The 24,847-nt window shown below is 42.8% G+C and overlaps 1 protein-coding gene across 1 annotated transcript in view; it reads right to left on the bottom strand.

The window, feature by feature from the left end:
- The window catches only part of LOC112222576 (R-spondin-2), an 82,510-nt gene that overhangs the window by 40,554 nt on the left and 17,109 nt on the right, over positions 1–24,847 (bottom strand). The window contains exon 3 of the mRNA XM_042304447.1: positions 5,167–5,355. Within this exon, the coding sequence (XP_042160381.1) occupies positions 5,167–5,355 (189 nt within the window). The remainder of the gene's footprint in view (positions 1–5,166; positions 5,356–24,847) is intronic.

Here is a 24,847-nt window from a genome sequence, read left to right as displayed (position 1 = left end):
CTGCTTCCATTTTTTTGTTTTTTCCGTTTGTGGTATTCATGTCAACTGCATTTGGAGTTGAATCACGGCGCTTTAAAAGCGTGATCTAATCCTGCGAATATAGCTGGCAGCGACTCTCCCCTCTCTCTCTGCTGTGGTCTGGATCAAAAATCTCCTAATTTGATCAGGGACACTCAAAGCAACTGTTCATTTCAGAGGTGTTCTGTGTAAGATTGGGTTGACATGGGACATATGCCATCACTTGATTTATTTATATGAGTATTCATGTAAAAAAAATAAAAAAAATAAACTGTAAATCATTTTTCAAAAGTTGGAGAATATGTTGTGAGCCCAGAGAGGGCCTTTCTTGTAAGCTATGGGGGTTAGGTTGTCAAGCCAATCATCAGTCTATTGAAGAGTCTTCCAGGATGCTAACCAGGCCTGCTGTTGAACAGGCAGGCAGCGGCAGTGTCCATGTCCATGATCAGACAGAAAGAAGCTCTGGCAGTGAAGCAAGGGAAAACAAACCCCATTTTTCCAGCCTTCCTCTCCAAGCGGGTCTGAGGGAAGCAGCTAGCCTAGTACTCACCTAATAGCGCTTTGACCTACTCTCTAAATCAGAAGGTTTGGCTGACATTTAACCCGTGGCTTGCTAGCTGCCATCCAGCCATGTCATGTGGATTGATGGATGGCAGGTGTTCGTGGCACAGGACAAGGCTCCATGTTCTCCCCTCTGACATTCACTTTTCTTTCCACGTGGATGCTCTTCAACACCCTGGCATGGGGCTGCTGGGGGAGACAGTGCCGGTGTTCCTGTCAGTCAGAATGGGCCGGTGGAGAAGAGACACGACAGGCCTGTCAGTTGGTTGTGTCCATTGTGTTGTCTCGCAGTGTGTCTAAACTGTGGTTTGTAAAAGCTGTGACGATTAACTGTCCCTTGGTAAGGTGCAAAGGCCAAAAGCAAATGGTATTTTTCTGGTTAAAATGTGCAATGGAAATACACATAGGAAGACGGCGATGCAGAGTAGCCTGTTTCTGTCTGTGCTGCCAACGTAGCTCATGGTATTGCGAGTTAGTTCCTTTACAGAGCCTCATACTTCGGTACTCAATTGGCCCGGAGAACTGGCGTGTGGCTACTGTCCACCTCGGAATCCACCAAACTCCCGTGATGCACTTTAAAAATGAACAATCTTACAAAGGTGTAACCAATCATCCAAAACTCTGGCATTGAAATAAATACATAAAAGGGTGAAAACCAGAAACAAAAAGCAACAATGATATTCTGTAACCAATTTTTAGTACGAGAGAGGCAATAAAATAAAATCAGATATTGTGTTTTAAAAATCACCTCGGACAAGGGGAGTCTCGAGTGGCATATATACTGGCACTGGATGAGCTGTGATATTTGAACCACACTTCCAGAATATTGGCCATATCTATGACCTCAGCTTGACAGGGTTTTCATCCTGGCAGGGGAATGCTCGTTGCTGGGGTTTCTGTGAGCATTACAGCATGCTGTGACTGTGGGAGAGCTGTGGCTGAGGGAGAGCTGTGTTTGCGTGTGTGTGCGAGTGTGTGTGCACGCGTGCGTGCGGCTAAGGGCCGGCTGTGGCCCTTAGCCACACTGTGTGTGTTCTGTGTGTTTGTTGAAGGGGGTGCACATAGGGACAGTCTATGCCAGACTTCAAGCCTTGTCCACCAGGATACACCCCCCTCCAACCACCTCAGCAGTGTTTAAAACCATAACACAGCCCTTGGGATGATGTTTTGCTCGGAGTATTACTCACATGCTGTCCCTGTCAACACTTTCCCTCCCGTTAAACTCAGCACACTGTTATCCACCATTCACCCCAACCCATATGAAAATACTGTTGATGTCTGATACAGTCTATGCCATAGCTTGGGAATTAAATAATGAAGTAAAAGCCTGCGTTACACCTAAAGCATGCAGATAGATGTCCCAGGCAAGTAGACAGATTTGTTTGCATTAGCACTAGTGCAACTGCCACAAACGTACACACAGTTTGCTAACTTACACATCCCTTACAGTATATATGTGCACTTATCAGGACTGGGCTGTATATAAACCATATGTGAATATCTACCCGTACAAATCTCCATGGTAGAGGTGGAGGTTGACATAGAGACAGAAGAGCAGAGAGCCGTATTAGTCTGCCGAGCTGATAAGTGCCTCCATATCAACTCTTCACCATTAGCTGCTGAAAGGTGTGTGTTTGTGTGCATGAGAGAGAAAGAGAGAGAGAGGTGTTAAACGTGGACGGAATCACGTAAGCCAGACATTAAAGCGTAATTCCGCAATATTGAAACATTTATTGAATTTAGTAGGAAATTAACGACATTTATTGGACTTATAGAAAATCCATGAACAAAATGCATCAGTGATTTGTATTTTCCTGGCACTTTCTGAAACGGCACAGGAATGCCCTTGTCTGTGTGGTGTATACAGTGTGCTTTGGGTAGCCGTTAGCGTTAATGATAACTGTCTGCTGGTAGATGGAAAGGCTTTCACCAAAACCGTCTAAACAAAATGTTGACTATAAAGTAGCCTATGCTCATCTGGCAGAATGATATCATGATGACTTGCTTCAATTCAGTAGCCATTTGTTTTGCAAACTCTGCAATCACATGAGCGCTACAGAAACACAGCTAACCAAACAACGGCCTCTGGATGGTGCTCACTTGTAATAAAAAAACTACACCAAAAGTTCAATAATTCTTAGATTTTTCCCAGACCTCAAAAGTGTTCTCCTGGTGTGGTAAAATATTGTTATGGACTTGGAACATCCAGTTTTGTGTGTTTTCTATAAAAAAAAGTGTGATTTTGAGAGCAAAAACCTAAAAAAAAAAAAACATTTAAAAACTGAAACCTTAAAAAACTAAACGGAGAAAATGGAATTTGAGAAAAAACTACACGGAATCAGGCATCTTCCTCCCCTCACATTTCCCAAGCTTTAACTTCCCCCCTCTCTCTTTTAAATTCAGCCACTGGCTGGTTCAGTTGCCTGGTTAGCTTCAGTCACCTAGTCTTACTGCACATTGGCACACAGGTTAAAGTTCTCCTCCTAATGCCAAGCTGTGAAGTGGCGGCTGAAAGAGAGTGAGGAACTTAGCCACGGGGGTCCAGCCTCATCACGGCTGGGCCTGGGAGTGAGTGTGTAAACCTCTCTCTCCCGTGTGGCTTTGGTTTTCCTTTACCCAGGCAGTCCACAAAACATTCTTGAATGAGATAAGATCACACAGACAAACTCTGGTGTAATAATAAGCAGCTGCTCCTTAAAGTGATTTCAGAGGCTGTTTTGAAAGACCATGATAACAGAGATGTAATGCCACGTTCCAGGCCTCTTAGAGAGCAGGGGCAGGCACTGGCTCTGGCTCTGGGGCACTGGTGGTGGGGAGGAACCCCGGTGTCTTTGAGCTAAGAAGGAGAATCCAGCTGCCTTGTTAGCCCACAAATCGTTCCCAGTGACCCAACAATTAGCTTCGTAGAGCCGACCTGATAGAACGGCCCGTTATGGCCGACAGACCCAAACTGTTTAGTGGAAATTACATAAAGAGTGCAACTTAAGGAGGAAGGTCAAATGCAAAGTGGGATTACAAAGTTACGGCTCCAATTGCGATCACATCAAAGTAGGCCTGACCGCCGAGATTTAATGCTACTTGACAATGGTAAGATTTTTGTTCTGGGAGCAGTTTGTTCTGAAAAGGACTCACAGGACAGAGAGACGGGGAGGGATGGGGAAGAATTACTGTCCGCTGAAGAACAAAATGTCTTTCTCCTCGGATTCTCTCTGACTTGTGAAGATAGGGTGAAATGACTGCAGGCCCTTCCTTCTCCTCTTTTATTGTGGGGAATGGAGAGATGAGCATATGTGTGCAGGGGGAGCGGGTGTCTCAGCGAGGGGAAAATCCAATTGATACCAGCAGTTTACGACAAGCCAGGCATTTCAGTCAATTTTTCTGACTGACAAAACCAGCGGACATATTTGCATGGAGGTTTGGAGAGAGCGAGCGAGTAAGCAGCAAAATGGTTTCTCCTCCGGTGTCTGCTGCGCGTCTGGATTATTGGGCCTAGAGGTCCTTGACACGCTCCTCTGGGGCCTCATTTCAGCATGTCTGTCAGGAGTTTGGCTAACAGAACCCAATGGGTTTAAGTTCTTTCTCAGTTTTCACATGAAACACTCAGCCAACACCACGGGCTCTCTCTAAACCTATAAAGCCTGCCTCTCTCAAGCCAGATCAATGTTAAAATAAGGTTATGAGATGGGGGCGCAGCCTGGTCCAATAGGAGAGGAGAGGGATACATTTAATTCATTGGATTTTGAAATATTATTATTATTTATATATATTTTTTGCTGAGAGAAATTGTTGGGTTTTAATTTTTCCCCTTTCAGTTTTTAACATAGCAAATATAAAAATATCTGTGTCTAAAGTTGTTGTCTGTTTTAGGTGGTCATGGGACCAAAACAATTCTGATATCTAATACAGCTGACTACACACAGAAAACACATTGAACACATGAGCACATAAATCCCACACAAAATGATATACATTTATACTATTGACATCGATGAATGGAAGTATCTAATATGATTTATGTTTTTTCCTTACATTATCATCATCAGGATTGTTCTTCCTCAGAATGACATCATCCAGCCCTCTGTGAGTGCCTATTCCACTCGCTTTAATCTGCACATGGCGGCGTTCTGTTTGTGCAAGGTCTACAAACTTTTGGTAAGCGTTACTAATCTTCCATAGAACAAAGCACCAAGGTATGCCTAGAACTTGAATAACAGCCCATTTAAGTACGTCTGAATATCCTTCCTATCCTTCGTTCTGAAGCCCATCCACAACACGCTCTAACAAGCCTCCAAATGTTCACCAAGCGGGACTGTTGGTTGAGAAGCTGGATTCATCAGACATCTACAGCCTCAGATCCCACGTCCAGGCCTATACTGGTCTCCACTGGAGGAAAGGCCCTTCTTAATAAAGTCTTGTCTCGGCACTAACATCCACCTGTGCTAATGGTTCAGCCGTTCAAAATGTGATGCATGTGTGTCTCCCTCTTCCCTGCATAAGGAGCACGTAACGAGACAATAAATCATGTGACGAGAGAGGAGATAGAAAAGAGAGAGCAGGGGATGGAGGAATGAAGGAGGGAGGCCTTACGGGAGCACGTGTTGATCTCAGGAGCTCGAATGCCAAAGTATCCCGTCGGACATGCGTGGAGACACTCGCCGTACTGTCTCATCCTCTCCCTCCGCAGGAACAGGAAGAGCTTGGGCTGGCAGTTCACGCAGCCATTGTCCTTGGAGCACACCGAGCAGCCCTTGCAGATGGGGTACACTCCATAGCTAGCTGCAGGAGAGAGACGAGAGACAGAAGGCACAAACAGGAAGTGTGATTAGTTTCAACAACATGTAAAGCAATCCAATCAAGCAATCAATCAATCAGTCGATCAAATTTCTTATCAAATCTTTTTACATCAGCAGGTCACAAAGTGCCTTAGAGTAACTCGGTTTAGACCGCAAAAAGCAGGGAGAAGCACAGTGGCAATGAAGAAAAAAAACAAACCTAGAACAATGTTTGAGTTAGAGAGAGTGTGGAATACAGGCACCGTCAGTATGAATGAAAACTGCCTTTGATAGTATATTCCACTGTAACTACTGTAACTAACATGTGGTAGTGCAGCTGAGTTCACTGGGCCTAACAACAACATGTTCCTGTCACGGTGGTAAGACAGAACTGTAGATGGCCTCAGAGCTGAGGACAAAGGTACACTTGAGGCAACAGACTAAACCAGAGGGGAAAAGTCAGCAGTTGAAAAGTCCATCACACAATATAAGCCAAACAATAGTAACAGATATGTAACAAAGATATTTTCTAATTTGTAGGAAATCCGTCTCATTCAGCAATTTGTCATTCATGCACTCTTTGGATCCCGTCTGCAACTTTGAATCGTGATTGGTTTTGAACGTGAATATTGCATTAATTCTGGTCAGAACTGGCCCTTCTAAGAACTGTATTGACGCTGTGCTGAGACAGCCGATGAAAGCCCCAAACCACATTGACTATGGGCCCGGATCGAGTTGCCGGCGGAGGACAAAGGAGCCAGTAACAGCCAGTCCATTCCACAATAAGCGTCTCTTAATATAAACTCCGTAGCGATCCCTTTTACAAGAAAATGTCCTTGGGCGAACACAATAGCTGCAAACGAGAGACACCGCTATCGATCGGAGCCAAGTTTTTAAATATCACAGGCTGATATAGGGTAACAGCTCCCACCGAATGGGCAACCTACCACAGTGCTTAATAACACATCATAGAGGAGAAGTCAACTGTGGGAGACTGAGCAGAGCATGTTTCTCCGTTGGCCATGAATTCGCACATTACATTTCTCCAATCCGTTTAAAGACAACAAGAAATTGCTGAGTGGAACTATAACAGCAGTGTGTAATCACATGAGAAGCAGCAGCAAGGAGATGTCAGTGCTTGACATGGGGTTCACTCTTCCACCACAGTGTTCGAAGACTGAAGCAGAGTACTGAGGATTTACAGAGAAGACCCGCCTGGCGCGCGCGTGTACACACACACACACACACACACACACACAATCTGTGTTGGAGAGTGGCGAGATGGAGAGTAGAGACACAGATTTAGTGTTAATCAGAGTGTGTCTGTGATCGTCTCCAGGGATTAAGTTCACCCCGACACCTCGTCGATCACGTCCAGATTAGCACCCAATGCACTCAGTGGCCTATTCATCACTGATTGCTCATCTCCATACTGCACGACTACTCACTCAGCAACGAACAGAGACCTCAATATGTCAGACAGATAGCACATTTCAAGATATTTCCGAACTGTGAGAAGATCGGATTCATTGCAGCCACGTACTCTAACATCTAAATCTAAACAGGCCGTCCTCTTTTTCTTCTTTCGCTTCAGGACGTTAAAACCCAACCTGCTTCTGTGTACTCTGACAGAGAAATTATATGGGAAGTTGATGTCATTTTCAAAGATAACGTAATGATATTCAAAGTAATATTCTTGGACAATATACAGCGAGCTCCAAAAGTCTTGGGACAGTGACAATTGTGTTGTTTATTTGACTCTGTACGTTAACACTTTGGATTTGAAATGACACAATGACTATGAGGTTAAAGTGTAGACTGTCAGCTTTAATTTGAAGTGTGGTCCACATTAGGTGAACTGTTTAGAAATTACAGCACTTTTTGTACATAGTCCCCACATTTTAGGGGACCAAAAGTATTGGGATACATTCACTTATTGGTGTATTAAATTAGTCAAACGTTTAGTATTTGGTCCCATATTCCGAGCACACAATGATTACGTCAAGCTTCTGACTCCACAAGCTTGTTGGATGCATTTTCTGTTTCTTTTGATTGTGCTTCAGATAATTTTTTATCCAATAGAAATGAAATGGTAAATAATGTATTATTGTGTCATTTTGGAATCCCCTTTATTGTAAATAATAAAACATGATGTTTTTAAACACTTCTACATTCATGTGGACGCTAACCATGATTATGGATAGTCCTGAATGAATCGTGAATAGTAGTTACAGAAGCACAAACATGCTAACCTCTCACCATTAGAATAACAGAGAAGGCTAGCATTTTTTACAGGGTAGGATATTTATGCCTCTGTAACCTTCTCACTCATAATTATTCACAATTCACAATCATGTTAGCATCCACATTCATGTAAAAGCGTTTAGAAAGATATTCTATTCTTATTTACGATAAAATTTAACCCAAAATGACACAATACATTACTTACCATTAATTTATATCGGGCACAAAATAATCTGAAACACAACCAAAACAAACAGCAAAATGCATCCAACAAGTTTGTAAAGTCACAAGCTTGATGTAATCATTGCGTGCTAGAAATATGGGACCAAATACTAAACTTTTGACTACATATATAAGTGAATTTGTCTCAATACTTTGGTCCCTTAAAATGGGGGGACTTTGTGCAAAAAGTGCTGTAATTTCTAAACGGTTCACCTGATATGGATTAAAAATACCCTTAAATTAAAGCTGACAGTCTGCACTTTGACCTCATAGACATTGTATAATTTCAAATCCAAAGTGCTGGAGTACAGAGACCAAAAATATGTATGTGTCACTGTTCTAGTACTTTTGATGTTCACTGTATATCTGGCTTCATGCTGTCAATCTCTCCATAAAGAGAAAATAAACGGGGGTATTTTTCTTCCTCATCGCCTCACACAGCCATACATTAATGTAGAATATACACTCTGGGCATGTTTACATTGACCTGACATCCACTGTAAATTGGCCAAATGTACTCCCCTTTCCCAAACCCTATCCAAACATGATTGCTAACACACAGCGTTGAGAGTAGGGGAAACCGGGCTTAGAATGAAGATGAAAATTGTGAGAAGTTAGCGAGTTCATTTCCCACCCATTGGGAGAGAAGGGGTTCTGGGATCTAACAGTGGCGAATGCGGGGCACTACTATCACAAAGCATGTCCCGATCTTTAGGCATCTGGGCGGGTTAGTTACTCACTTGATCTGACCAGCGGTGCGCCTCTGGCTCACCTCTTTTTAGTGGTTGATAACTAATATGCCTGCTGCCTTCTATTAGCCGCCATTTAACTGTGCGTTCATTATGCCTGATCACCTCAGCCCACTGGTCAATCAATCAGCGAATCACATCTCTGGCTCACACTCCATGCCTTTCCTCTTTGATCCTGTTGAAAAAAAAATGTTGCTCGTTGCTAATCTTGCAACACATGCTGATGAAGGATAACAACACTGTTCGGATCCGATGCAGATCCCACATCCTACAGTTAGAAATGGAAAGAAGGAAGGAAACACTCTCCAGGCGAGTGAGAATTTGTTTGGTAACTGTTCTTTGGAGACTTCTTTGGATCAGGTCGAAGTCTGGAGCGCATTCAAAGCACAGCCCACAGGTATGTCAGAAGGGAGGCAATTATTAAGTCTGTCCGTCCGTCTGCCTGTTTGGAGTGGCCCTGTCCAACTCAACTAAACCTACTGGAGCGGTGTCAAACACATTCAAACATCAATATTGCCAGCTGGTTTCAGTCATTCATCAATTCTCAGACATCGATGTGAACCAAACATGAAACAAGCTCAAAAAAGGAAAACAGTTTTGCTTTCTAAGGACGACAAGGTGTCTAAACGAGTTCTCGCCAATCTCATGCCTACATTGACCTGGATATTTAGCAGGAACATATGGTCAAGATACAATATTCGTCCAGAAAACCAACAATATCCTTCAAAAATTCCAATAAACAAAGGTTAGAAAATCAACACCCCAGGGGTACGAGCAATGCCGTCGGGGGTACACCAAATAAAAATGTGATTCATTTTTGTTAATTAAAAAGCATATATTTACATTTGGGTGAGTTTTTTTCTCTCGCCTGAGTAGCCTCGTTTCACTGCCAAAAATAAAATGAAGCCATCTAGTATTCAGCGAAATAACAACACAATGTCAAATACAGGTAGCCTAGTCACATAATGAACATCCAATCACATTAACCGTTACTCTCTAGAGGGAATTCCACAAACAGTCCGAATGTAGCCAAACTTAGCTGTTGCTCATTCCGTTTGCTCGAAAATGGATAAATGTTTTTTTTTTTTAAATTAAGGCCCGCGTCCATAGAGACACATACCAGCTCTACTCGTAGTACTGCTACTACCAGCAATACTACACCTGCACTTGTCGACGACACAAGTTGTTCTGCTCCCACGAGCACATCCAAAGCTAGCATCAGTAATTCTACATTTGTTAGCCCAGCTAGCATGGACACTGACAGTTGTGATGTCTGATGCATCTGAAGAGCTACTGCCCCCTTACCCGGGAACGCACCGAACAACAGACAGGGACAGACAGGGATGTTGGACCATCGAAGAGGCAAAAAAAAAATGACGAGAACTACAGTATATTGATTTGGGGTTCACTTATATTGGGATTAGTGCCTTTCCTCAGCCACAGTGTGTTATATGTGCAAAAATTCTATCTTATAACTCGATGAAACCTTCGTAGCGGTCTTCTGGTCAGACTCCGGAGACGGGCACATCGTGCGCCACTCCCCAGTATACTTCTCGCCAATGTCCAGTCTCTTGACAACAAGGTTGATGAAATCCGAGCAAGGGTAGCATTCCAGAGGGACATCAGAGACTGTAACGTTCTTTGCTTCACGGAAACATGGCTCACTGGAGAGACGCTATCGGAGTCGGTGCAGCCAGCTGGTTTCTCCACGCATCGCGCCGACAGAAACAAACATCTTTCTGGTAAGAAGAGGGGCGGGGGCATATGCCTTATGGCTAACGAGACGTGGTGTGGTCACAAAAGCATACAGGAACTCAAGTCCTTCTGTTCACCTGATTTAGAATTCCTCACAATCAAATGTCGACCGCATTATCTACCAAGGGAATTCTCTTCGATTATAATCACAGCCGTATAGCCGTATATAATATATTCCCCCCAAGCAGACACATCGATGGCTCTGAACGAACTTTATTTGACTCTTTGCAAACTGGAATCCATACATCCGGAGGCTGCATTCATTGTAGCTGGGGATTTTAACAAGGCTAATCTGAAAACAAGACTCCCTAAATTGTATCAGCATATCGATTGCGCAACCAGGGCTGGCAAAACCTTGAATCACTGCTATTCTAACTTCCGCAACGCATATAAGGCCCTGCCCCGCCCTCCTTTCGGAAAAGCTGACCACGACTCCATTTTGTTGATCCCTGCCTACAGACAGAAACTAAAACAAGAAGCTCCCACGCTGAGGTCTGTTCAACGCTGGTCCGACCAATCTGATTCCACACTCCAAGACTGCTTCCATCACGTTGACTGGGATATGTTTCGTATTGCGTCAGACAACAACATTGACGAATACGCTGATTCGGTGTGCAAGTTCATTAGAACGTGCGTTGAAGATGTCGTTCCCATAGCAACGATTAAAACATTCCCAAACCAGAAACCGTGGATTGATGGCAGCATTCGCGTGAAACTGAAACCACTGCTTTTAATCAGGGAAAGGTGACCGGTAACATGACCGAATACAAACAGTGTAGCTATTCCCTCCGCAAGGCAATCAAACAAGCTAAGCGTCAGTATAGAGACAAAGTAGAATCTCAATTCAACGGCTCAGACACAAGAGGTATGTGGCAGGGTCTACAGTCAATCACGGATTACAAAAAGAAAACCAGCCCCGTCACGGACCAGGATGTCTTGCTCCCAGGCAGACTAAATAACTTTTTTGCCCGCTTTGAGGACAATACAATGCCACTGACACGGCCTGCAACCAAAACATGCAGCCTCTCCTTCACTGTAGCCGAGGTGAGTAAAACATTTAAACGTGTTAACCCTCGCAAGGCTGCAGGCCCAGACGGCATCCCCAGCCGCGCCCTCAGAGCATGCGCAGACCAGCTGGCTGGTGTGTTTACGGACATATTCAATCAATCCCTATCCCAGTCTGCTGTTCCCACATGCTTCAAGAGGGCCACCATTGTTCCTGTTCCCAAGAAAGCTAAGGTAACTGAGCTAAACGACTACCGCCCCGTAGCACTCACTTCCGTCATCATGAAGTGCTTTGAGAGACTAGTCAAGGACCATATCACCTCCACCCTACCTGACACCCTAGACCCACTCCAATTTGCTTACCGCCCAAATAGGTCCACAGACGATGCAATCTCAACCACACTGCCCTAACCCATCTGGACAAGAGGAATACCTATGTGAGAATGCTGTTCATCGACTACAGCTCCGCATTTAACACCATAGTACCCTCTAAGCTCGTCATCAAGCTCGAGACCCTGGGTCTCGACCCCGCCCTGTGCAACTGGGTACTGGACTTCCTGACGGGCCGCCCCCAGGTGGTGAGGGTAGGCAACAACATCTCCACCCCGCTGATCCTCAACACTGGGGCCCCACAAGGGTGCATTCTGAGCCCTCTCCTGTACTCCCTTTTCACCCACGACTGCGTGGCCACGCACGCCTCCAACTCAATCATCAAGTTTGCGGACGACACAACAGTGGTAGGCTTGATTACCAACAACGACGAGACGGCCTACAGGGAGGAGGTGAGGGCCCTCGGAGTGTGGTGTCAGGAAAATAACCTCACACTCAACGTCAACAAAACTAAGGAGATGATTGTGGACTTCAGGAAACAGCAGAGGGAACACCCCCCTATCCACATCGATGGAACAGTAGTGGAGAGGGTAGCAAGTTAAGTTCCTCGGCATACACATCACAGACAAACTGAATTGGTCCACCCACACCCCTCAGGAGGCTGAAGAAATTTGGCTTCTCACCAAAAGCACACAAACTTCTACAGATGTACAATCGAGAGCATCCTGGCGGGCTGTATCACCGCCTGGTACGGCAACTGCTCCGCCCACAACCGTAAGGCTCTCCAGAGGGTAGTGAGGCCTGCACAACGCATCACCGGGGGCAAACTACCTGCCCTCCAGGACACCTACACCACCCGATGTTACAGGAAGGCCATAAAGATCATCAAGGACAACAACCACCCGAGCCACTGCCTGTTCACCCCGCTATCATCCAGAAGGTGAGGTCAGTACAGGTGCATCAAAGCTGGGACCGAGAGACTGAAAAACAGCTTCTATCTCAAGGCCATCAGACTGTTAAACAGCCACCACTAACATTGAGTGGCTGCTGCCAACACACTGACACTGACACTGACTCAACTCCAGCCACTTTAATAATGGGAATTGATGGGAAATGATGTAAAATATATCACTAGCCACTTTAAACAATGCTACCTAATATAATGTTTACATACCCTACATTAACAATTAACAATTTATTTCTTAACCTTTATCTAACTAGGCAAGTCAGTTAAGAACAAATTCTTATTTACAATGACGGCCTAGGAACAGGGTTAACTGCTTTGTTTGGGGGCAGAATGACAGATGTTTACCTTGTCAGCTTGGGGATTCGATCTAGCAACCTTTTGGTTACTGGCCCAATGCTCTAACCACTAGGCTACCTGCCGCCCCAAATAAGGTTTTATATGTAAGATGGTTAAATAAAGAGCAAAAGTATTATTATTATATTTATTATTAGTGCCCTGGTCCTATGAGAGCTCTTTGTCACTTCCCACGAGCCGGGTTGTGACAACAACTCACTCATTCTTATGTTTAATAAATGTATTGTATAGTGTGTGTGGCAGGCTTAAAATGGCAACAACAAAAAAACATTTGGGAGTGTGCTTACCCCGGTGCTAGAGGGGGTACGCAGTTGGAGGTTGAATGTTTGAAGGGGTACGGGACTATAAAACGTTTGGGAACCACTGTTCTAGAGGAATATGTTCAGTGCATTGTAGACAGAGGCACTATGCCAATGGGGAGATCGATCCATGGTGAAGCAATCAGATAGATATCAAAAGAGAAGCCTCTACTACCTTAGCTCGCATGCTACAGTGCCTCCAACCGAAACCGTGAAAGCCATTCGGCTTTGGTGTGTAAACAGCATCTATAGCCATGTTTTCAAGTCACACTAGGGAAGAGACGATCAAAAGTGCATCGGTCTGGAGGAATTTCGGGCTCTCTGAAAATTACAGCACCATAAACTAATTTGGCACCTGATCACTCTTAAACACACAGCGATGGTATGTTGTGTGAATTTGCAACACTCTAAGTTATAGGCAGCAGTTGACATTGTACATAAATAGTTTTCCCGAACAGCAGAAACATTTGAAACCAACCAATCAACTATGCAAACCATATTTTGACATGTTCACATACTAGATTTTTTTCAAGGCATCTGTAGTAGCTCAGCTCTTTCATTTCATCTTTCATCACCATAGGCCTAGCAGTAATGGTCATCGTGAGATTATGGATGCCATAGAACACAGTTTTCTTTTTTTTTTTACTGTGGAGAGAGAGAATGTGAGCAGTGAACACACCATTAGAAATACTACTCCCTCTCCATGATCAACCAACATAGTTTACAGTTTCAACCACAGAATAAATAGGACTTAAAAAACAAAACATCTCTGCAGTCCCCACTTCTGATGGTTATCTAATGATCCCTCTGTGCCTCAAGTATTGTATTTACAAAACCAGGGGCCCTTTGAACATCACTGGAGAAGACACCACCACAATGGTTCCTTAGCACAGCAAGCTAACCAAGCAGACAAGACAAATATTACAAATCATTTGAAGTGTGACGGTTGTATAGTGAAATGGGACTGACATATAGCTGCTAGTTAATATTGGTTTTCTACTGACACCACATACAGTAGATCATGTGAGAAACCCCCCTGCCACAGACATCTATTTGTTTGTGGTAGTGGGTTTGAGGGTTCTCCTTGTATGTGCCAGTGTGAGATATGCAGCGAGCAATTTAACATATATCTGAAGTCCTCCACTGTATTTATTGGCAGCCTCAATTCTACGATGCTAAGTTTCTCAACTGAACCAATATGTGCGGTGTTTTTGTGTTGCTGGGAAGTCCTGATAAGTTTCTACAAATCAATTGCTTGGGTTGAGCAATAATCATTCTTCATTTAACTCTCTCTCTCTCTCTCTCTGGGCTTCAATGAGACTCCATTTTATCCACAGTTCTGGTGAAACAAACTTAAACTGATCGGCAACATGTTCCTCCAACAGTGTTCCAGTTGCACTGCCCACTTTGGGGGGAGATATTCTAGTTCATTCAGGTGAACACAAAGCTTTGGTCCTCCATTCATGCAAAACACAGGCCCATAATGTGAGTTATGACAACATGTTTGGAGGGTAGCGGTTTCATTCAGCAGGGCAGCGGTGCTGTTGTTGGGAGGTTTGTTTGGAATGCAGCTCAGGAGCAATTCGGCCCATGGTGAGATCCAGCAGGAACACAGTCTGTCTCAGGTACGTTTAACAACTCTGAAACAAGCGTAATGGGTATCACCGGCAGCTGCCAAAGCCCCACATGCAGGCAGGGGAGTTAGCCGGGCCTGGTCTGAGCCAACCACCTCCTGCCTCTCACGCACCTACCGCTCTCCATGACATCATCAACCACACTGACTCATTATAACTTTCTGTAACTTATAAACCATAATAAGGCAAATTGCAGATCCGTTTTTGGTGTTTCTTTTATGTGAGAACTTTGATTGTTCCCTGTAGGAATCACACACTGAGTCACCCCTCGATCCATCCACCGCCAGGGTTGGAAAAGTAAAAGGGAGCATCCCGCCCACATTACTAGGGCTCATTTACTGTTGATCCCATTTGTTGAAGTTGTGTAAAGGCAGGGATAGATGGGAGGTCATGAGAGGGCAGAGGAAGAGGGTTGCCGGGGCCAGGGTCCATTCTCTCTCATCATCAGGTTTTCTTTAAGTGAGTAACTAAAGCTGCTATGCATCAAAACTCACTCAGGGTCTGATTAATGACTAATGTTTCTCTGTAGAGGGGGAAAACCCTTACTAGAACTGTTGTGACTGGGAAGCTTGTGCTAATGATACAGTACAGGGGATTCAGGGTCAAACGCACCAAACATAACACAAGAGGTTATATTCTTATATGTCTCCTTATCTACTCCAGGAGGGCCCTGGTATGTCAATCTAATAACGCTAGGATAACTAGATCTCTAGTAGCTAACCAGAGTTTTGAAAGAGTTTACATTACTTTACATAAATGTATGGATTCATTGATATTGGATGCAAATGGCGAGGGAGGACATGGTGCAGGGAAACCTCAGGCCTCATAAGTCACAAAGCCACAGCCTGGTTAGGAGGTTCTCTCTTCTTATGTGGTGAGAAGAACATTCGCCAACAGAACTATATATGTGGACTTTTCTTCATAGCAACTAGGCGATTATTGTATTTTTTTTTTTACCCGCAATGATGGTATAAGCTTACTGTTATTCAGTCTAAGAGAGAGAGAGAGAGAGAAGTCATATCCCTCTCATTTCAGTGGGTCTGGATGTGCCACCCCTGGGCGAGAGATGTGCGGGACACCATCACAACCACCAACAGGCTGGCCTCGTATCGAACTTGGAGACACGACCGCTCGTTGTATCCCTCTTCAAACCACGTAACCCTTGAGGCTTACGCTGTAGCAGCGAGAGGCTGAACAGCCAATTCTACACTGTAAAACTCACAGACCATCCACACAATGTTAACCAGCCCCCGGAACGGCTACACATTGTTCTAGCTTGTTAAAGTCGGTACATGGAAAGGGGGAGGGGGGGGCACACCAGCCCTATGCGCTGAAGGTACATTTCTGTTCCAATTTAGCAGAAAATATGTTGGACTCGGCTCCGACTCCTTTCCAGCTGGAAAGAGTCAGGATTTAGGATCTATGTTTTTTTTCAGAGTTTACTTTAACAGATCGTACTGTATGCACATGTTTATAATTTAGGACAATTCTGCTGCTTATAATGATTTTGCAGCATGTGTCTGAGCAAACACATTTGTTTTCAGACTTATTATTATAGCCAAAGTGTTCCTGTGACACAGACCCACCAGGCAAGGCAAGGCAAGACACGGCAGGCAAGACAAGGCAGGCGCGGAGAGATTTGATCACATCACTTGAAAGGAGCTAGAGATCTCCAAAGCAATGGGGAAAACAGGCAGCTATAGGAGTAGGAACCTAGAGCTTATAATAGGGAATAGGGTGGGCATAAAGAGTTGTGGCACGGCCTGTACCTAGCATGTGTGCCCATTTCCATGCAGAGAAAAATGACACAGAAACAATCACTGACTCAATGTCAGGTGGATACACATCCTTGGCAGGCCACATTAATTGGCTTGTGGGGCGGATTTGGCCTGCAGGCCACAAGCTGAAGACTCCTGGCCTACAGTAGGCCTCAGCACAGCTTCTTTCTGGCTTTGGCCTCCCTCCCTCCCTCACTCAATCAATCAATTACTCAAACAAACCATGACTCAATCAAATACTCTCATCTCTCTGAAGCCACTCCCTTGACCAAGTCCACTCAGTCCTTAAAAGCCCTTTCCCTTTTAGAATTCAAACTGTGTCACCACACAACTGTCAAGATTTTATTAACATACTCTTCATAAAGAGGCCATTGGTCCTCATTAATGAAAAGCATATTTTACTCAAGGCCTGACTCGTAGTCAACCCTATACTTAGATTTTTAAACTTTTGTATACAGGTAAGACATTTAACAACAGATTGTTATTTGCAATGACGACCTGAGGTGAGCATAGCAGAGATGTAGTAAAAACGGACTGCTCAGTTACACAGGCAGTTGGTTTCTCAGATTGAAGAGAACTCCTTGGTGGTTTCAACATGGCTAAGTAAAGACGTGGACGGGAAATGTCGTAGACCGTCATCAATAAACGGCTTACCGAATTGGAGACCAAAAACGACGAGCTTACCTCCGAGAACGTAAAGCTAGTCTAGATGAACAGGAAAACCATTCCCAGAGACAGAACATACGTGTGGTCGAAATCCCAGAGGGGACGGAAGGGCGCAATCCTACCGAGTTCATGGCCTCTTTCCTGCAAGACATCCTCGGCGGAGAGACGTTTGACAGGCCCCCAGTCATCGACAGGGCGCATCACACTTTAGCGGCAAACCCACAGCCCGGTCACCCTCCCAGAGCAATGCTGGTCCACTGAAAGGTATGTTATTAGGGTGCACACATGGTCAGTTTATGGACGTGAACGTGAGTAACTTTTATTTGCCCAGTCCATGCACCGCATATAGATAGGCTGACTACCTCAGGATGGAACTGTCTACCATGCCATGTTATACAAAGTAATAGTTAATAAGCGTTATGGTGAAATGTAACTAAGCTTTTCATTTATAGAACTGAGGTTCTTTTTCATTTTTTTTTTCATGAATGAATAAGACGTTCTATGACGTTCCTGTTAATTTGCTCCTTTAGTTGGGCGTCAAGGTAGACAAAGGGGCGTAATTACTAGGCTATGTTCATTTTACTTCAGGACCGCAATTTGTATTTTTATTTATTTATTAATTATAGGCTAGGCTACATGTGACTATGGTGTGTGTGTGTTCGGTTAAGTGCATGTGAGTACAATAGCGCTAATGCTTAGGACAATTGAACATTTTAGGTTATTCATTTTTCATCCACATGTCCACAGACCTATGTTAATTCCCCTTTATTCAACATAGGACATAGTGAAACTTTGTTTTTGATTAAAAACTCTTAGTGGGATTTTAGTAATGTGACAGAAAACAGGGTAGGTACTGTTTTGGGGGTCTGTCATTTGGGGACTCAGCAATGGGGTTTTTCTAAATTGTATTTTTATGTTGTATTTTAGTTTAGGGTTACACAAATGTTTTATTATTGTTTTGTTTTTGTTATACACTACTCGGTCTGGGTTAAGTTATTCTTTAATACTACTGTAACATAAACAGTTCATTTAAACCAGTCTCCTGGAATGTTTGGGGCAGTAAGCATGTGGTCAAGAGGAAGAAAATTCTAACATTCTTAAAAAAGGAAATGGTTTCAATTGCTATGCTACAGGAGACCCATTTAACAGAACATGATAAGTTGAAGAGGGACTGGGTGGGCCAGGTGTACTTTTCTTCTTTAAACCAAACATGTCCCATTTATATTTGAGCACCAAGATACAGACCCTGAAGCATGATTTATTTTGATTACAGGTAATATACTGTATATCAACATACTACTATACTAAATGTATATGGCCCGAATACAGACTGTATGTCTGGCATTATTTCATTATTTAAATCAACACTGCAATGGACTTGCGTTTATTTCAGGAGATTTCAATTGTACTTTGGGTGAATTGGATAAATCATCAACTGCTCCAGTCTCAAATAATAGAGCCTCAAATGCTCTCAGAAATGTTCGTGATTCATCTGGTTTAATAGATGTATGGAGCGAGCTAAATCCTAATGTCAGAGACTATACTTTTACTCAAGACCCCATAATTCATATTCTAGATTGGGCTATTTGTTTATGCCCTCTACTTACATGCATGTTGTCCAGTCATGTGCTATTGGTTCTATAGTAATTTCTGACCATGCCCCAGTGTATATAACTATTGAAATTTGCAAAACAATCCCCAAAATGAGATTTTGGAGACTTAATACGTCCCTGCTTAACATTGAAGGATTCTGCTCTGTGATAAGACAAATTATCACTATTATTGGCTCGACAATCTACTCTCTCCTGTCTCAGCTGCAACAATCTGGGATGCTGCTAAAGTAACCATAACGGTTCATATCATTTCTCAAGCCCCTCTGATCAAGAAGCTTAGAATTGAAAATAGGGAAAAATTGGAGGCTGAAGTAAAGCATTTAGAATATTTTCATAAACAACAACCAACCCAGGCAAACTGGAATTCACTAGCTTGTGCTAAGGCCAAACTCAATTTAGAGCATACAAAGCATGTAAGCATTTTCACCAAGCAAAAATATTATGAGTTCAGTAACCATCCAAGACGTCTACTTGCACACCAACTTAATCAATCTTTCATTCTGTTATTTGTTAAGTCTGTAAGGATGGCAGATGGCTCCACTTATGATCCATTGCTTATCAATAATACGTTTTGCGACTTCTATAAATCTCTTTATACTTCACAATGTACAAGATCAAACAAAATATCTGAATAAGATCATCTTGCCCACTATATCAGATGAGCATAGAAATAGTAAATGCTCCCCTTTACACCTAGTTTGTGAAAAAGTAAATGTTTAAATAGTATTTTTTTTACCTTTTATTTAACTAGACAAGTCAGTTAAGAACAAATTCTTATCTACAATGACAGACTACCAGGGAACAGTTGGTTAACTGCCTTGTTCAGAACGACACATTTTTATCTTGTCAGCTCAGGGATTCAAGCCAGCAACCTTTCGGTTACTGGCCCAACTCTCTAACCACTAGGCTACCTGCCGCCTCAGGCAATTAAGGGCATGCCTCCTGGCAAAGGCAAAGAAGTTCTGGCCTGAGATATGCGTGCTCTAAATGATATGTTCAAAAGTCGTGGAAATCTGCATCCTGATACTAAAAAAATGACAAAAACCCATTAAACTGCTCTTTGTTTAGACCTATCAGTTTGCTGGGAGTTGATGTTAAAATAATCACTAAGACACTTGCGCACAGGTTGGAGGTCATAGTTCCAGACCTCGTTAAACCTGATCAGACTGGCTTTGTCAAATCCAGATTTGGAACGGAGAATGTGAGGTGCTTTGAATATAATAAACCACCTTTGCAGAGTTAAAGGCCCTGCACTCATTGTCTCTCTCGATGCCGAAAAGGCCTTCGACATAGTTGAGTGGAAATTTTTGTTTGCTGTATTAGAAACAGTTAATCTGGGTGACCATTTTATTAAGAGTTGCAAAGAAAAAGCCATATCTCAGACTGACCAATAATATTTAAAAAAAATATTAAGATGAGGAAAAGAACACAGACACTGGACAGAGGAACTCTGCCTAGAAGGCCAGCATCCCGGAGTCGTCTCTTCACTGTTAACGTTTAGACTGATGTTTTGCGGGTACTATTTAATGAATCTGCCAGTTGATGACTTGTGAGGCATCTGTTTCTCAAACTAGATACTTCAATGCACTTGTCCTCTGCTCAGTTGTGCACCGGGGCCTCCTACTCCTCTTTCTATTCTGGTTAGAGACAATTTGTGCTGTTCTGTGAAGGGAGTAGTACACAGCGTTGTATGAGATCTTCAGTGTCTTGGTAATTTCTCACATGGAATAGCCTTCATTTCTCAGAAGAAGAATAGACTGATGAGTTTCAGAAGAAATGTCTTTGTTTCTGGCCATTCTGAGCCTGTAATCAAACCCAGAAATGCTGATGCTCCAGATACTCAACTAGCCTAAAGGCCAGTTTTATTGCTTCTTTAATTAGAACAACACTTTTCAGCTGTGCTAACAAAATTGCAGAAGGGTTTTCTAATGATCAATTAAGCGTTTTAAAATGATGAACTTCGATTAGCTAACAAAGTGCCATTGGAAGACAGGAGTGATGTTGGCTGATAATGGGTCTCTGTACGCCTATGTAGATATTCCATAAAAATCCAGTTTCCAGCTACAAAAGTAACAATGTCTACACTGTATTTCTGATCAATTTGATATTATTTTAATGGTCAAAAATGAGCTTTTCTTTCAAAAACAAGGACATTTCTAAGTGACCCTAAACTTTTGAACGGTAGTGTGTGTGTGTGTGTTTATCTTGTATTGTACACATTTGCAGCTAAAAAAATCAATTGCAGCATACATAGGCCTACGTAAGTATATATAAAATAGAAAAATATGAGATGTACTATAGCACTGGATTGACAAAGCAGATGTAGTTTGTCAGAAGGTCTTCAAGGGAAGGTTGAAGTGGCGAAGACGGTTCATCATGTCTTCGGATCCCTTTGGTGGTAATGTCGGAGATGTGTGTTTCCCATTTTAGGTTGGCTTGGAATGTCACACCGAGGGCTTTGGCACTGGACACCACCTCAAGTGTGTGGTTGGCGACGGATAATGGCAGAGGTGGGGCAGGATTATGGCTGAAACAGGTATACATGCACTTTGCTGTGTTGAGCCTCATCTTGTTTTGTTCTGAACAGTCGGCTAGTTGGTTGAGATCCTGCTGTACGGTAGAAGTGTCACATTAAAGGTGGCATTTGCAATATCCTACAGATGTGGTCATTTCAATTAATTAATAATATATACCCATTGATTCTATAAGAATATAACTTAGAAAGCCCCATTAACTTAGTACAATTGTTTTAACCCAAAATGTATATATTTTTTTACTCTAGTTAACAATAGTCATTGTAAACTCAGAACGTATAGCTTTAAAAGAATACCTCTAGCATAATAAAGAAAATTAATGAAGGATTGTTCCTTTTAAAGGACTGGAAAGACTCATAGCTTCATTTGAACTGAATTGCAAAAGGAAAAGCAGTGAGAACTGCCTTGATGTGCAGTTGACAAGTCAGTGTCATCTCTACATGAGGTCCCATCAAATGCTTTATGGTGCAATCAGGAGAGGAAAGTAGAAGCAACAGCAATACTATTTAACGTCATTAATCACATTACTTAAACATCCCATTAAAAAGCATGACTATTTTTGACATTTCGATTAAACTAACTTCATTACAATGATGCATTTATAACCATGTACAGTTGTCCCTCTGTGGAACATCTCCTCAAGAGCATGCTCTGTGATCTACTTCTATTCCTATCACTCTGAATGATCTTCCAGCTACTGACTGGCACGGTGCCCTTGTTTTATACAGCATCTGCCTCTGTCATGTTGCTATGCCAGTATGGCCAATATGTAGGTCTGTGCAGGTGCTACAGGGTTGTACTACTCTCCAGAGCAGGATAACAGAGAGTTAATGGGTGACTCAACACAATGGATCTTATCACTCTCTGGCCTTGCTCGAAGACACAAACATGTGGTTTATGTTTCTGCCCTGTGGTTTATGTTTCTCTCTTTCTTTTCGCCCTTTTTTGGGGGAGAATTTTTTTATTTGGTATTTTCCACTCCCAGAATTCCTCTCAAGCTGCGAGTGAAATGTGTTTTCCTCTCTCTGAAAAGGGGAAGAAATAGAACAAGATGGATGGAGGGGAAGTGGCTTAAATTAGCACACCTGTTGGTAATTTATCACACATAAACCTCACACCTAATTTTCACACCTGTAGCTCAATGTGCTGTCCCAGTAATTCACTCCCACATGGTGTATGAGTCCTGGGTTTCCCCGCAACGCCCGGCTCAGAATGAGAGGAGAGGGGACATGACAGCCTATGAAGAGTGGACATGGGCATACATGCTTGGCATTTTTGCACCACGTGTAGCATGGCTCAGTCTGGAATCTTCCAACCCCTCCTTTGCTCGTACTGCTTTTACTCTACCAGCCATGGATACTTTAGGTTCTTCGCATCTGAAGGAAAAGGTGGATGGGTACCAAGATTCTCCCTGCTATTGTAGCATGAAAATAAACATCCCTGAGGGCTCGGGTCTATTTGAGGCATCCCAAACAAGCAAAAACATCCACACAAATGAACACACGCTACACACTCACAGGGTTCTAAATTAATATCAATTGGTAGCACCGATGCCTCCAACCTAAAAAAAAATGTAGGAACACAACATTTAGGAACACAAGAAAAGCAGATTTTTTTCATTGATTGAGATAAAGCCTATATTGGGTCTATATGAATTCTATCTACTTCTGAAGCACAATGATGTGCCCTAGACACTAATAAATATATTGTTTATTATTAAAAAGCTAAAACGTTTATACAAACACCTGCAAGCTAAGATTTACTGCAGATTAAAAAAAATGTACTGAACAGCTTCAATGTGCCTTGGCATAGATTCTACAGGTGTATGGAACTCTATGGGAGAGATGAGACATTCTTCCACGAGAAATTCCATAATTTGGTGTTTTGTTGATGGTGGTATAATCTCCCATACATTTTCAATTGGGTTGAGATCTGGTGACACACACGCTTGCGCATGCTCCTTTAAGACCCCTCTTTCAAAGTAACTGAGACCTCTTCTTCTAGCCATGGTAGCCAAAATAATGGGAAACTCTGCATTTTTATACATAACCCCTAAGCAGGATGGGACATTAGATGCTCAATTAACTCAGGAACCACACCTGTGTGGAAGCACCTGCTTTCATTATACTTTGTATCCCTCATTTATTCAGGTGTTACCTTTATTTGGGCAGTTACCGTATATGATCAGACTGGTAACAGATCAGGTGTTGCATTACTTATGAAGCACAGCTGAGTGAGCATTCATTTAAATCGTTGTGTGGCAGGGTAGCCTAGTGGTTAGAGTGTTGGACTAGTAACCAGAAGGTTGCAAGTTCAAACCCCCGAGCTGACATGGTCTGTCATTTTGCCCCTGAACAGGCAGTTAACCCACTGTTCCTAGGCAGTCATTGAAAATAAGAATTTGTTCATAACTGACTTGCCTAGTTAAATAAAGGTAAAATATTGTTTTATTTTACTGGACTGATGTTGTCTGCATCTGATGGTCAGTTTCAGCAGAAGGAGGGAGCAGTAGAGGGTCCGCCTCACCATCCCTCCGCCGAGACTAACCGTGACCAAAAAGGGGCACGCCCACTGGGCACACACTGGTTGAATCAACGTTGTTTCCAAGTCGTTTCGATGAAATGACATTGAACCAACGTGGGATAGACGTTGAATTGACGTCTGTGCCCAGTGAGCGCGCTCTTCTAGCTGATGGTGGAACTGGAGTCGCACCCCATTATTTCAGCCTCATGCGCTAATATTAACAATGCAAGACTTTCAGTACATATTGCTATTCGTTCATTGCAGTGGTGGTTAAAGTGCGAGTGGCTGAAGGGAGAAGCTCATTTTATGGCTTATAAAAGTGTTGACTAAAAAGATTTGACAGTTCTGAATATTAACATGAACTGCTCTTAAAAACAGCAGCTCTTTGCTGTATTCATGACAGTCTCTCCCCACTTAGTACATAACATTCTGAGAACCATATGTTTCTTAGAGCGTGGTTGTCCTATGATTATTTTGCATACAACGTTCTGGGAATAGTTATTTTCTTGGTATTTCATTACTTTAACAGAACGTTTCCTAAAAGTTCAAACATGGTTACATTTCATTTCAATTTTGATAATGTTCTAGGAAAGTTCTCCAACTTGTGTGACATTGAGAATGTAAAGAAACAAAGTTCTTCTGTGAGAATTTCAGTACTTCAGCATAACGTTTCCTAAAGGTTTCCTCATGGTTCTATTTCAAATTGTTCCAAGAACATAAGAAACAACATTATTCTGTGGGAATTTCAGTACTTCAGCATAACGTTTCCTAAAGGTTTCCTCATGGTTCTATTTCAAATTGTTCCAAGAACATAACAACATTA

This window comes from Oncorhynchus tshawytscha, linkage group LG23 (assembly GCF_018296145.1).
Source record: "Oncorhynchus tshawytscha isolate Ot180627B linkage group LG23, Otsh_v2.0, whole genome shotgun sequence".
Taxonomy (NCBI): domain Eukaryota; kingdom Metazoa; phylum Chordata; class Actinopteri; order Salmoniformes; family Salmonidae; genus Oncorhynchus; species Oncorhynchus tshawytscha.
This window is presented reverse-complemented; position numbering and strand designations above follow the sequence as displayed.